The 13,385-nt window shown below is 44.8% G+C and overlaps 1 protein-coding gene across 3 annotated transcripts in view; it reads right to left on the bottom strand.

Annotated features, from left to right (window-relative positions):
* Positions 1-13,385, bottom strand: part of LOC126109889 (uncharacterized) — a 287,852-nt gene that overhangs the window by 95,585 nt on the left and 178,882 nt on the right. For all 3 annotated transcript variants that reach the window (XM_049914976.1, XM_049914977.1, XM_049914978.1), the window contains exon 7: positions 11,119-11,213. In XM_049914976.1, coding sequence (XP_049770933.1) covers positions 11,119-11,213 — 95 coding nt within the window. The remainder of the gene's footprint in view (positions 1-11,118; positions 11,214-13,385) is intronic.

Genomic DNA, 13,385 nt, shown 5'->3' with positions numbered 1-13,385 from the left:
GTCGTCCTTTGCTTGCGTCACATCTATATATTTCTCAGAGTATTGTCATTCATTATTTGTAATAAAATTCATTAATACGATTTGTTTGAATTGTTGTCTAGCTATCCAAGTAAGCAGGTTTCCTAGGCACCCCGTATTTGATGAGTAAGCAGGATACAACAGAACGTTTCTCCACAGACATTGAGACACCTCACTGAACATGTCGCCAGCAGAGCTCAAGCTGCCATAAAGACGAAGGGTGAACACATCAGTGTCCCCTAGTAGCTGACCGGATACTTCTGATTAGATAGTGCAAGGCCAGATAATTGCGCTTTTCAACCCTGGTTGAAACTTGAGTCTAGTCAGTAGTTTTTTTTTTTTTTGGTCATCAGTCTACTGACTGGCTTGATGCAGCCCGCCACGAATTCCTTTCCTGTGCTAACCTCTTCATCTTAGAGTAGCACTTGCAACCTACGTCCTCAATTATTTGCTTGACGTATTCCAATCTCTGTCTTCCTCTACAATTTTTGCCTTCTACAGCTCCCTCTAGTACCATGGAAGTCATTCCCTCATGTCTTAGCAGATGTCCTATCATCCTGTCCCCGCTCCTTATCAGTGTTTTCCACATATTCCTTTCCTCTCCGATTCTGCGTAGAACCTCCTCATTCCTTACCTTATCAGTCCACCTAATTTTCAACATTCGTCTATAGCACCACATCTCAAATGCTGCGATTCTCTTCTGTTCCGGTTTTCCCACAGTCCACGTTTCACTACCATACAATGCTGTACTCCAGACGTACATACTCAGAAATTTCTTCCTCAAATTAAGGCCGGTATTTGATATTAGTAGACTTCTCTTGGCCATAAATGCCTTTTTTGCCATAGCTAGTCTGCTTTTCATGTCCTCCTTGCTCCGTCCGTCATTGGATATTTTACTGTCTAGGTAGCAGAATTCCTTAACTTCATTGACTTCGTGACCATCAATCCTGATGTTAAGTTTCTCGCTGTTCTCATTTCTACTACTTCTCATTACCTTCGTCTTTCTCCGATTTACTCTCAAACCATACTGTGTACTCATTAGACTGTTCATTCCGTTCAGCAGGTCATTTAATTCTTCTTCACTTTCACTCAGGATAGCAATGTCATCAGCGAATCGTATCATTGATATCCTTTCACCTTGTATTTTAATTCCACTCCTGAACCTTTCTTTTATTTCCATCATTGCTTCCTCGATGTACAGATTGAAGAGTAGGGGCGAAAGGCTACAGCCTTGTCTTACACCCTTCTTAATACGAGCACTTCGTTCTTGATCGTCCACTCTTATTATTCCCTCTTGGTTGTTGTACATATTGTATATGACCCGTTTGTATAATGACGCAAAATAGTACACAGTTGCGTGAACTTACACTTCTATTCAGTGAAAACGTGAAATTTAATTTCCACTGGACATTTAACGATCACTCAGTATTACAAGCGTCGTTCAGTAAGTAAAGCTCCACACTTTTTTAAAAAAAAAAAAAAAAGCCAGTAATATACAAAGACAAACATCCTTGTTGGTGCTTTACACTTGATTTTGTTCTATCCGCCGGTGAAGTTTAGAATTGTTCTGGCAGATGGCAGAGCCGTAGTACAGCGTCAAAATGGCCTCTACAAACGACTCACGTTACAAGCAACGTGCTGTTATTGAATTCTTGTGTGCAGAAAAAGAAACCGTGGCGAATGTCTATAAATGTTTGTGTGCAGTGTATGTCGATGGTGTAGTTGATAGGAGTACAGTTGGGCAATGGGTAAAGAAAGTCACAGCCTCAGGAAATGGAGAAACAGAGCTCCACGTCAGCCACGCTCGGGACGTCCTGTCACGGCCACTGCTCCAGACATGCTGAATTGTTCCATTATTCGTGGGTCTACAGTTGTCGGTCAGCGTTGGAAGTGCATCTGCAGTGATCGAGACTCTCGGATATTCAAAGAGATGCTCACGACGGGTTTCACGAATGCTCACAGCGGACCACAAAATGCAAAGAAAGGCCATTTCATCTGAATTGTCGGAACTTAAAGATTATCTACGGGGAATACACTTTGAAGATGACGAGAGTGGCAGTCATGCATTGAAAACATGGCCACGCCTACAGGACAAGAGCTTTCACCAGCAGTGAATACATGCTCTTTCACAGCGTTGGCGTACGGCCATAGAACGTGGTGGAGACTACGTAGAAAAATAGGACATGGACAAGACTTGTTTATGTATATTATCAGAAAATTCTATTAAAAATAAATATGTTCTGAGAAAAAAATTGGGGCATAACTTATTGAACGACCCTCGTTATTTCATTTGCAGCATACAGCAAATCCGTTTAAATAACGACGCCCGGAAAGTTTTGTTTTATTAAAATAAAACCATTTGGCTTTCAGTGAATTTCTGCGAAAAACGCTGGCAATAATTTTAACTAACGATTTTTCAATGATTATGTTACTTTTGGATGATCCTGTGCTTACCGATCGTTAAGTGTACACATTTGGCGGCGAACGAAAAAACAGGATGAGCATAAAGTGTTTCCTTGAATATGAAACTTTATTTCTATGGAATTATGCTAGATGCAGCTATGTGAATTATTGCAGATGTTAAGTTAGCTCATACAGTTTTTTGTGGATACACGTCCACATGCGCTTCGTTTGTTGCGCGTAGAACGTCCGGGAGATACTCAATTTCTTTTCGTGTCTTTGCATAAATCTCTTCCGTCATCGCCACTACAGCATTTCGTATTCGTGCCGTATGAGACTAAGCACAGGAACTGGTGAACTGAACTGTCCACCCTTAACGTAACCCCATAAAAATATAAAGAGGGTTGTGTATGCTGATTGTTCGACTGCCTCTGTCGATCCATCTGTCCGGAAAGGTTTCACCCGAGAACAGGTGATCAAATAACCCCCAGTTAGGCGGTGTATCATCTTGCTGAAACACTGTCCGTGGTTGAAATTCCTGTACTTGAGGTGTCAGAGCACATGTACCATAAAAAACGTCATGAGTTAAGCTACCGTTTGCAAAAACCCACATAGAGATGTGGAAATAATCCCTTAAGAGACACCATGAGTTATGCTACTATTTGCAGTAAGTTGTGTAACTGTGTCTATTGAAGTTTCTTAGAATTACATTTTTGGAGTGAGGCAAAGAGTTAATGCTCACCTTTACTTTTTAAGGTGCGTTTACACCTGCGCGCCTTGCGGCTAGTCGACACGCGGCTGTAGCTTGCCCCATACGGAAGTTGAGGCGCCTAGTGTGGACACAGGCGTGAACTGAATCACGCGCACGCACGTCCAGCCTGCACGCGCGCCTCTACTTGCGTGTGCAGCAAGCACAGTCGCACGACGGCCAGGTGCAAGGCGTGCAGGTGGAAACGCTTTAAAGTGTAGCTTGCGACTGACTGTGTGGTACCCCTACGTTCCGGGACGCTCGTCGCCAGTTAAGCGTCCGTGAAGCGTGTTCTGAAAACTACTACTGATCTACATATTGGTGGACATTCCTCGGGGTAGTTAACTGCCTCGCTTTCCGTAAGCTGACGGAACTCGTATTCAGAATATCATATGTTCAAATGTGTGTGAATTCCTAAGGGACCAAACTGCTGAAGTCATCGGCCCCTAGACTTTGTAGTGGTACTTGAATTACGTAACCATTACGGCACCTCACCTCAACCTCTCAATACCAGCAATATTCTACTGTGTTTCTGTAAAATAATTAACATATTTCTGTGACAAGATTCAGATTTGATTTCATTATTGTAGAGGTACTTTGATACATCTGTATGTTTATATTGCAATGATATTATTCTTATGTGTATTCTTTCTTTTGCCACTATGATCTTTGACGTACTTGCAACTCTGATTTTTGGGCGAGTAAGCGTTTATTAGAGAGTCAAGCTTTGGTAGTCAGTTTATGCAATGTGAACTTTAACACTGAGGAAGATATTTTCAAGTATGTTTTATATTGTGAAGTGATGTTGCAACAAAAGTAATAAAAAAGAAGCGTAACTTAAATTCGGAGTGCTGATTACTTTTTTACATCACAATTGTCCTAACTTGCAAACGTTTAATCTTCAGGAATGGTTTCTGAAACGCATCTGTAAAACTTTTGAATATCGCAGAATAACACTCAGGCCTCTTTGCATCCGAGCTTGGAATCATCACTGCCTAGATTTTCGACGATTAAGCCATGAGTTCACAACGAAACCAGCGCGAGAAACACGGAAAGATGAGTGCTTAGTTTATTCATTATTTCAAGAAATGACTTTAATAACTATGCTCTAATGACAACTGCCACATAATAACTTTGTTGTTGCCCGAAAATGCAATATTTAGCAGCGTGAGCAACACTACAATCATAATTAATTTTTGACCTTTGTTGGGGTAGGGTTGTTAAAACTCACACACTACTCTAACTTGCGCTAAGAACAACACACACACACACCCATGCCCGAGGGAGGACTCGAACCTCCGGCGTTAGGGGCCGCGAAGTCCGTGACACGGCCATTCCGCGCGGCTCAGAATATCGTAGAAAAGAATTTTAAGAAATGTTGTTATCTGGGCTGACTCCTTAAAGAAACTCGAATGCGTCTAAACGGGTTTCACTGCCATAAATGGAATGGTGTCCAGCATTCTTTCCTCTATTCAAACAGCTTGATACAGCAAGTAGTAGACATGACTGATTCACACAGAAGGTGAACACTTTGACCATTTGCGATCGGAAAGGCGGGGATCCTACTGGAGTATAATAACGAAACGCTAGTTAGTCGAGTAAAACAACTGCTAGTGGAAGTAAATAAATGGGGCATCTTATGCATGTGTGTGTGTGCGAGTGTGTGTTTTCCCTATTCATACACACACAGTCCCCAGTAAACTATTTAATTATGATGGATGCTTAAAAAAAAGCTCGTACTTGACCCTTACTGTTCATGATGATTCCCTGCCGTGCTGCTTAACATTTTGTTTGTATGTATATGAATTACGAGCTGTTGTTACGCATAATAAATCAGTTGTTTCGTTTGGCCTGGGAAGCCTGGTTGTGGGCGTTTGCGTGTTTGCGGAAGTGGCTGTGTGTGTGTGTGTGTGTGTGTGTGTGTGTGTGTGTGTGTGTGTGTGTGTGTGTGAATGTGTGTGTGTATGTCTGTGTGCGTGAAAGCCATCTTACAGATCCCAACCCAACTCCAGAGCGTTCAGGTTACTGAGAACTATTGTATGCTTCTTGCAAATGGCTTATTTGGTACCTATACCGATTCGTTACTAGAATGAAATGTGTCGTGTGACGCTCCAGCCAAAAGCGTCATTCCACAGGGTGATTCACGAAGATACGCAAATATTTTAATACGCTACCCTACAAGTAAGACTAAAGACAAAAGTTCATATAAACATAGGCCCGCAAATGTTTAGTTACAGAATTACGGCTAAGAAAAGATTTTACCTGAAATTTAGCAACCTCGTAAATATGAAGCCATCGCAAAACTGTGCGAGGTTAAAGTAAAGTACGATTTCCATTTACTTTGTTCTTATTGATCTGGTGAATCTAATAAAACATGTCCCCCGGAAAATCCAGGAAAGCAAAGAAGTAATTTCGTAAAATTTTTAATTTATTAACTACTTGACCAAATTTCTTTTTTAAATTCCAGACAATTTCATAAATTTTTCAACAGAAGTTGTAGAGAATTTAATTTTGGAAAAATGATGATAATAAAGTTAACTGAAACTGTGTGAATATGTCAGACAATCTGCTTTTATTAAGACCATGGCACACGTGAATTTATGTTAAACCGGAAAAAACAAAGCTCAGTGTTAAGGAAGTTGTAGAGTGTACACACAATTTCACAATACATTCACAATAAATGTTCAAAAGTATCTCCACCGAGTTCAATCCATTTAGCTGCACGTGTATGAACAGGTTTTGTTGCTCTTTTCAATTTCGCATTGCTTTTCTTAATTTCATCTATTGCATTCATAATGCGAGCAGGTAATGCCCAACGTGTATTGACTTTGTTCTTTCACTGAGCAATACAGAAAACTAACTTATTTCAAATCTGTGAAACGACTGAAACAACTCACTAACGGTTGCCGACAAATACACTCCTGGAAATGGAAAAAAGAACACATTGACACCGGTGTGTCAGACCCACCATACTTGCTCCGGACACTGCGAGAGGGCTGTACAAGCAATGATCACACGCACGGCACAGCGGACACACCAGGAACCGCGGTGTTGGCCGTCGAATGGCGCTAGCTGCGCAGCATTTGTGCACCGCCGCCGTCAGTGTCAGCCAGTTTGCCGTGGCATACGGAGCTCCATCGCAGTCTTTAACACTGGTAGCATGCCGCGACAGCGTGGACGTGAACCGTATGTGCAGTTGACGGACTTTGAGCGAGGGCGTATAGTGGGCATGCGGGAGGCCGGGTGGACGTACCGCCGAATTGCTCAACACGTGGGGCGTGAGGTCTCCACAGTACATCGATGTTGTCGCCAGTGGTCGGCGGAAGGTGCACGTGCCCGTCGACCTGGGACCGGACCACAGCGACGCACGGATGCACGCCAAGACCGTAGGATCCTACGCAGTGCCGTAGGGGACCGCACCGCCACTTCCCAGCAAATTAGGGACACTGTTGTTCCTGGGGTATCGGCGAGGACCATTCGCAACCGTCTCCATGAAGCTGGGCTACGGTCCCGCACACCGTTAGGCCGTCTTCCGCTCACGCCCCAACATCGTGCAGCCCGCCTCCAGTGGTGTCGCGACAGGCGTGAATGGAGGGACGAATGGAGACGTGTCGTCTTCAGCGATGAGAGTCGCTTCTGCCTTGGTGCCAATGATGGTCGTATGCGTGTTTGGCGCCGTGCAGGTGAGCGCCACAATCAGGACTGCATACGACCGAGGCATACAGGGCCAACACCCGGCATCATGGTGTGGGGAGCGATCTCCTACACTAGCCGTATACCACTGGTGATCGTCGAGGGGACACTGAATAGTGCACGGTACATCCAAACCGTCATCGAACCCATCGTTCTACCATTCCTAGACCGGCAAGGGAACTTGCTGTTCCAACAGGACAATGCACGTCCGCATGTATCCCGTGCCACCCAACGTGCTCTAGAAGGTGTAAGTCAACTACCCTGGCCAGCAAGATCTCCGGATCTGTCCCCCATTGAGCATGTTTGGGACTGGATGAAGCGTCGTCTCACGCGGTCTGCACGTCCAGCACGAACGCTGGTCCAACTGAGGCGCCAGGTGGAAATGGCATGGCAAGCCGTTCCACAGGACTACATCCAGCATCTCTACGATCGTCTCCATGGGAGAATAGCAGCCTGCATTGCTGCGAAAGGTGGATATACACTGTACTAGTGCCGACATTGTGCATGCTCTGTTGCCTGTGTCTATGTGCCTGTGGTTCTGTCAGTGTGATCATGTGATGTATCTGACCCCAGGAATGTGTCAATAAAGTTTCCCCTTCCTGGGACAATGAATTCACGGTGTTCTTATTTCAATTTCCAGGAGTGTACATAAACGTTTCTACATTCTTAATGGAAAGTAAACAAATTTGCTTGTATAATAATCTTTGCTTCTCTGGATGTTCTGGAAAACTACTGCAGATACACGTCTGGGCATGTTTTATTAGATTCACCAGACCAATAACAACAAAATAAATGGAACTCGTGCTTTACTTTAACCTCGTACAGTATTGCGATGGCTTCATAGTATCGAGGTTGCTAAATTTCAGGCAAAATCTTTTTATTAGCCGTAAATCCGTAACTAAACATGTTGATATGAACTTTTATCTTTAGTTTTACTTTTAGAATAACATATTAAAATATTTGCATATCTTCGTGAATCAACCTGTACTGTACCAGTTAACCCCGAAAGAAGATTCATTAAAGAATTGAATTCCCATATATAAATGAGCTTCAGACGTCTGTTTGGAAAGGAGTTAGGGTGTTCAATATTTGAAGTTAAGCATGTAAGCGAAGAAAAGTTTACAAAAGGTTTTGAAATTATTTTGAACGTTTTTTGGAAGTCGCTAAGTACGCTTGTTCACAAAAACTGGATGAATATAATTTGGATAATTTGCGGGTCGTGGGTTGCGCTGCAAGACATATACACAGTTTCTTGACTTACTGTTTTGAAGACTATACTTCTTAATGAGTATATTACGACTGAATTTTAAATTTTTAAAATTTTTAAATTCCTTCAACAATTATGTGAAATATTCACAAAGAGACGCTTTTTGTAATTTTTTATAATTATGTTAAAGGAAGAACACAACTCAAATATAATTGCACAAAGCTGTTAATTGCAACTCTCAAAAATTCTAGAGAAAAGTTATTTTTCGAGTGTCTTTGATACCCTAAAGTAAAGCCAACTTTTCGACAGAGATGTAGCTCTGTGGTAGAGTGCTTGTCTGTCGCGAGAGTGCTGTGGATTCGATTCCGGGCGAATGCAAATTTTTAAACAAAGGTGCATGTTCTACGAGCACCTCCGTGAAGCGCAAAATGCATAAAGATGGAAAAAAAATCGGAACCGCTCGAGACTGATTACCACTGGTTCGAGTCCCATTTCGGTAACTATTTTTTCATTTTTTCGTTCAGTTCAGTTTGAAAACAAAAGTCGTCAAACATACTTATTAATGCATACCTAATTATCGTTTTTATGAGAAATGTGCGTGTTCTTATTTTTAATTGACATCGCACACTTAATCCAGTTTACATTGCAAATATAGATTCTTAATTAATTATATTTTATATAAGATTGTTCAGAGCCAAAATCTTCCCTATACTGACGTACGACATAGAAATTATTGGACCACACCTTACAGTGAAGAACCTAACAACACTAGAAAGAGTGAAGGCGACCTATATAAAGACAGCAGTAGGAGTGTCCAAAACAACACGATCGAGACTTGTATACATGCTGGCGAGGGAACCCTTCCTCACCGAAGACCTTCGGACAATCCTGATGCTACCCAATAGCAGCGCCTTGGAAAGTCTACTTAAAACATTGAAGAAAAAAAGGGAAGACATACCTCCAGAATTTTGCAGCACAGGTGCCATGATTGACCGAACATGGACAAAGGAAAACTTCGAAATGAGACACGTGATCACCAGGTTGGCAGTCCACGGTTTCCACCACCTTATTTGCAACAACACGTCGTATCATGAACCAAACGAAATGTGTGAGTGTAATCTCTGTCACCAAATTTGCAAACGTTACCATATAGAGCTCCGTACCAAAAGGACACGAACAATAAGTGACTGTGCTAATCACAATATGTGAAATTTCTAATTTATCTTATTATTATCACTGCACATTGAATCTGTATGGCTATTTGGCTGCAATAAAATTTGTTTCGTTGAAAGTAAAAACATTACAAATTAACTCTATTCTCGTCCGCATCGGCAGCTACGTGGTTCGCGCGGCGGATTACTAAGCGAAGAGGCAAAGGTTCGATTGCCAGCCACGTCTGAGATTTTTCTGCGCTCGGTGATAGGGTGTTGTGTTGTGGAGTTGTTACGTTCGGATCGTCAAAAACGATATTCCACTGTTGAGATGGCTGAATGGACACAACACGAAAGCCAAAAAATTAAAAAAAAATTATTTTTATTTTTTATGTATGTAAGGCATGCATATTTCTTTTAAAAACGACAGCCAAGAATCAAACTCAGGCCACCCACGTGGGATGCAATTACTCTACCACAGCACCACGCTGCCCATCGAGAAATCAGTCGTACTTTTGGGTATTAAAGACATTGGAAAAATTTCACAGTCGATTCTACCGAGAATTTTTGAGAGTTGTGTACAACTGCTTTGACTGACTGACTCAGTCCGAACAGGCAGGCCCTAGAAGGCGCAACGGCACCGACCGACCGCCAAGTTATCCTTAGCGAATAGTCGTCACTGGATGCAGGTATGAAGGGGCTGTTGTCAGTCTTCGTGACCGGAACCTCTACTTCTCAGTCACGTAGGTCCTCAGTTGGCCTCCTAAGGGCTGAATGGCCAACGCCTTGCCAACAGCGCCCGGCAGACCCGGATGGTCACCCATCCAAGTGCTAGCCAAGCCCAACGGCGCTTAATTTTGGTGATCTGACGGGAACCGGTGTTACCACTGACCGTTGGCATATAACTGCTTTGGTGGACTGATGTATGAGTTCTGAATTTCACGCACCATAAATATAAAAAGTTACGAAAATCGTACTGAGAACCAAAATATTGTTCAATTTTGGTAAACATTTTTGGAATACAGTGATCAATAGATTATTATATTTTTTAACTAAAGTCCAGTCTTGTCTCAATAACATAGGTGACCGGTTTCGGTTACATTTTTATAACCATCTTCAGACCCATTGCTCCCTTGGAGGACGGTAGGCGGAGCTCTCTTCAGCTGCTACGAAACCAACTGATCAGTTGATTTCGTAGCAGCTGAAGAGAGCTCCGCCTACCATCCTCCAAGGGAGCCATGGGTCTGAAGATGGTTATATAAATATTACCGAAACCGGTCACCTATGTTATTGTGAGATAAGTGTTGAGATCAAGACTGAACTTTAGTTAAAAAACACCAAATATTGTTGCCTGTGGAAGTCGCCATATGGGCAACCTGTAACCGGATTTCTGGTGATCGCTGCTATCCCTGTGTCCCTGTGTTTGAGTGTGTGTTAATAGGGTCGACAATTCCTGAACATGAGCTTTGTGCGTCCTTTGTAGAAAATGAGTGTGAGGGATGTAGATGTGTTTGCTACGAATTTATTGCTCCTCCTCTCTCTCTGTCTCTCTCTCTGCGTGTTGTGTGTGAATGTGTGTGTGTGTCTGTGTGTGATCTTGTGTGTGTGTGACATCTCGTGTGTGCGTGGTGTGTTGCTCGCCCCCTCGCCGGCTACTTGCTACTCTGAGCGGAGCGGCGTGCAGGGCGTCTGGCTGGCGGGGTCTGCCATCTCATCTGATCGTGCGGAGCGGTGGTCCGAGGATCGAGTACCGGCGGAGCCGGCGTCGGCAAGCGACGCGAGGCTGGGCTGGGGGCTGCCGCGCCGCCCCACCGCCGCCGCCGCCGCCGCCGCCGCGCCAGCTCCCGCCCCCACAGCCGCCCCCGCGGCGGCGGCCGCGCCCGCAGCCGCCGCCTGCTCACCTCCGTGAATCAGCTTGCTGTCGCGCAGCAGTGACACGTTCATCAGGCGCGGGTTCGGCGTGTTGAAGATGGTGCGGTTCTCGCGCCACCGGGCCCTGCGGACACGCGCGGCTTACATTCGCCTCCGCCGTCTGACGGCCCGCTGATGAAATTCACAACATGAGAGCATACAGGTACAAGTCCAACAAGGGTGTTTTTAAGCCTATTGTTGGTTAATTTTTGTGCAAAATGATGAGAAATAACTTTGGTCTGGTTAAAGGAAAACAGAAAAACACTGTAACGAAATTAACGACGTTGTTGTGGCATACATACCGGCTGATCAAAAAGTCAATCTAAATTTGAAAACTTAATAAACCACGGAATAATGTAGATAGAGAGGTAAAAATTGACACACATGCTTGCAATGACATGGGGTTTTATTAGAACAAGAAAAAGCAAAGTTCACAAAATGTCCGACAGATGGCGCTGGACAGCAAAACGTCAGTGACTGCGCATGACAATCGTGTATAAAAGGAGTTGTAATGAGAGAGAGTATCTCCTTCTCTGCCGACGACCAGCTCCTTAACCTTACCAATCTTCTGTCCCTCCAACTTAACTCCCGTTGCTCCGCTATCTTTGTTTCCCTTGATCTCCAGAACGCCTATGACCGTGTCTGGCATCCTGAGCTCCTCTTCAAACTCCAAACCTATGCTCTCCCCATCAACTTCGTCCGTCTCGTTGTTTCCTTCCTCTCCCATCGTCCCTCCTATGTGACTATCCACAATTCCAACTCCTGTACTTTCTATCCCTCTACCGGCGTGTCCCCTCTCCTCTATCTCCCGTACACTGCTGATATGCCCAAACCTCCCCCTCCTGTTCATCTTCTCCAGTTCGCTGATCACACCGCGTTCCTAGCCCTTTATCCTACCCTTCAACGGTCCCAACGTACCCTCCAAACCCACCTTGACCAATTCACCACTTGGTGCAACCAGTGGTTCCTCCGTGTAAATCCCTCCAAGACCCAGGCGATCATCATAGGCCGCACCACCCGCTCCTTCCATGATTTCTACCTCACCATTTTTGGCCGTCCTACCCACTTCACTCCTTCCCACAAATACCTAGGCCTCACACTCGACCGCCACCTCACCTGGACTCCCCATCTCCTTACCATCCAACATAAAGCTGACAACAGACTCCGCCTCCTGAAACTCCGTCCGGCCAGACGTAGGGTCTGCATCCTTCCACCGTCCTTCACACCTACAAATCCTTGATCCATCCCATCCTCTGTTATGCCAGCATAGCTTGGCTTTCCGCCCTCCAAATCCTCGAACGCCATGCGCCCCGTCTCGCCTTCCGCATCCGCCTTCCGTCCCCCACGCGCATCCTCTACGACATCAACACCTTCCCCCACTTTCTCCTTTTCCTCGAACACAACCGCACACTATATATTGTCCGCCGCCTGGATCCCCCTCTCACCCTGGTGTCTCCTTTCCTCTCCACCCCCAACCAGTTGCAGCGCCTTTACCGTTGTGTCCCAACCTCTCTCCATCTCCACACCCTCCATCTCCTTTCCCAACGCAACTTCCACCGTCTACCCCTCCCGGATGATGAGCTTCGCCCTGACATCTACCCTTCCTACCAACTCTGACCCCATCTTCCTGCCTCCTCCTCAGGGCTCCCTCTCCTCCCCCTCCCTCCTCCTGAGTGGCTTCCCCCTCCTACTCCCCCTCCCTCTCTGGTGCCTCCTTTCAGTGTCTCTGCACTCCCTCCTGCCTGTCTTCCCTCTTCATCTCCCTCCCCACGTGTCTCCTGCCTCTTTGTGTACCCACTGATGCCCCTCTTCTCTTCATCCCGCCGCTTCCCTAGGTGCCCCTTTGCTCTCCCCTCCTTTTCCATCCTCTCTGCTCTTTCCCTCGGCAGGTCCCGCCTGGCAGTTTTATTCTTCGTTGTGTATGCTCCAAGTGGGTTTTAAGTGTGTTGTTCCGGAGTGTTTTTAATACTGTGGCCGACTTTTAACCTGTGCATGTCCATTCAGTGTCTTCTCTGAGTTTTGAAGAATCGCCAACTGTATTTTTTAACTTTCTGGTGACTTTTTTTTTAACTGTCCTCCATGAACGTCTCCGTGTTAGTCTATTTTTTACCTCCATTTTCTCCCATTATTCTGTTTTAAAATCCCCTCTATCGCCTTATGTATGTAACATTTCATTCTTATTTTACGTTGTCATGTTTTACGTTGTCATGTCACTCGGCTGACGAGCGGCGGATTGTGCCCATATGGGGCAGGGGAA

This window comes from Schistocerca cancellata, chromosome 12 (assembly GCF_023864275.1).
Source record: "Schistocerca cancellata isolate TAMUIC-IGC-003103 chromosome 12, iqSchCanc2.1, whole genome shotgun sequence".
Taxonomy (NCBI): domain Eukaryota; kingdom Metazoa; phylum Arthropoda; class Insecta; order Orthoptera; family Acrididae; genus Schistocerca; species Schistocerca cancellata.
Note: the sequence above shows the minus strand (reverse complement) of the source record. Positions and strands in the feature narration are given on the sequence as shown.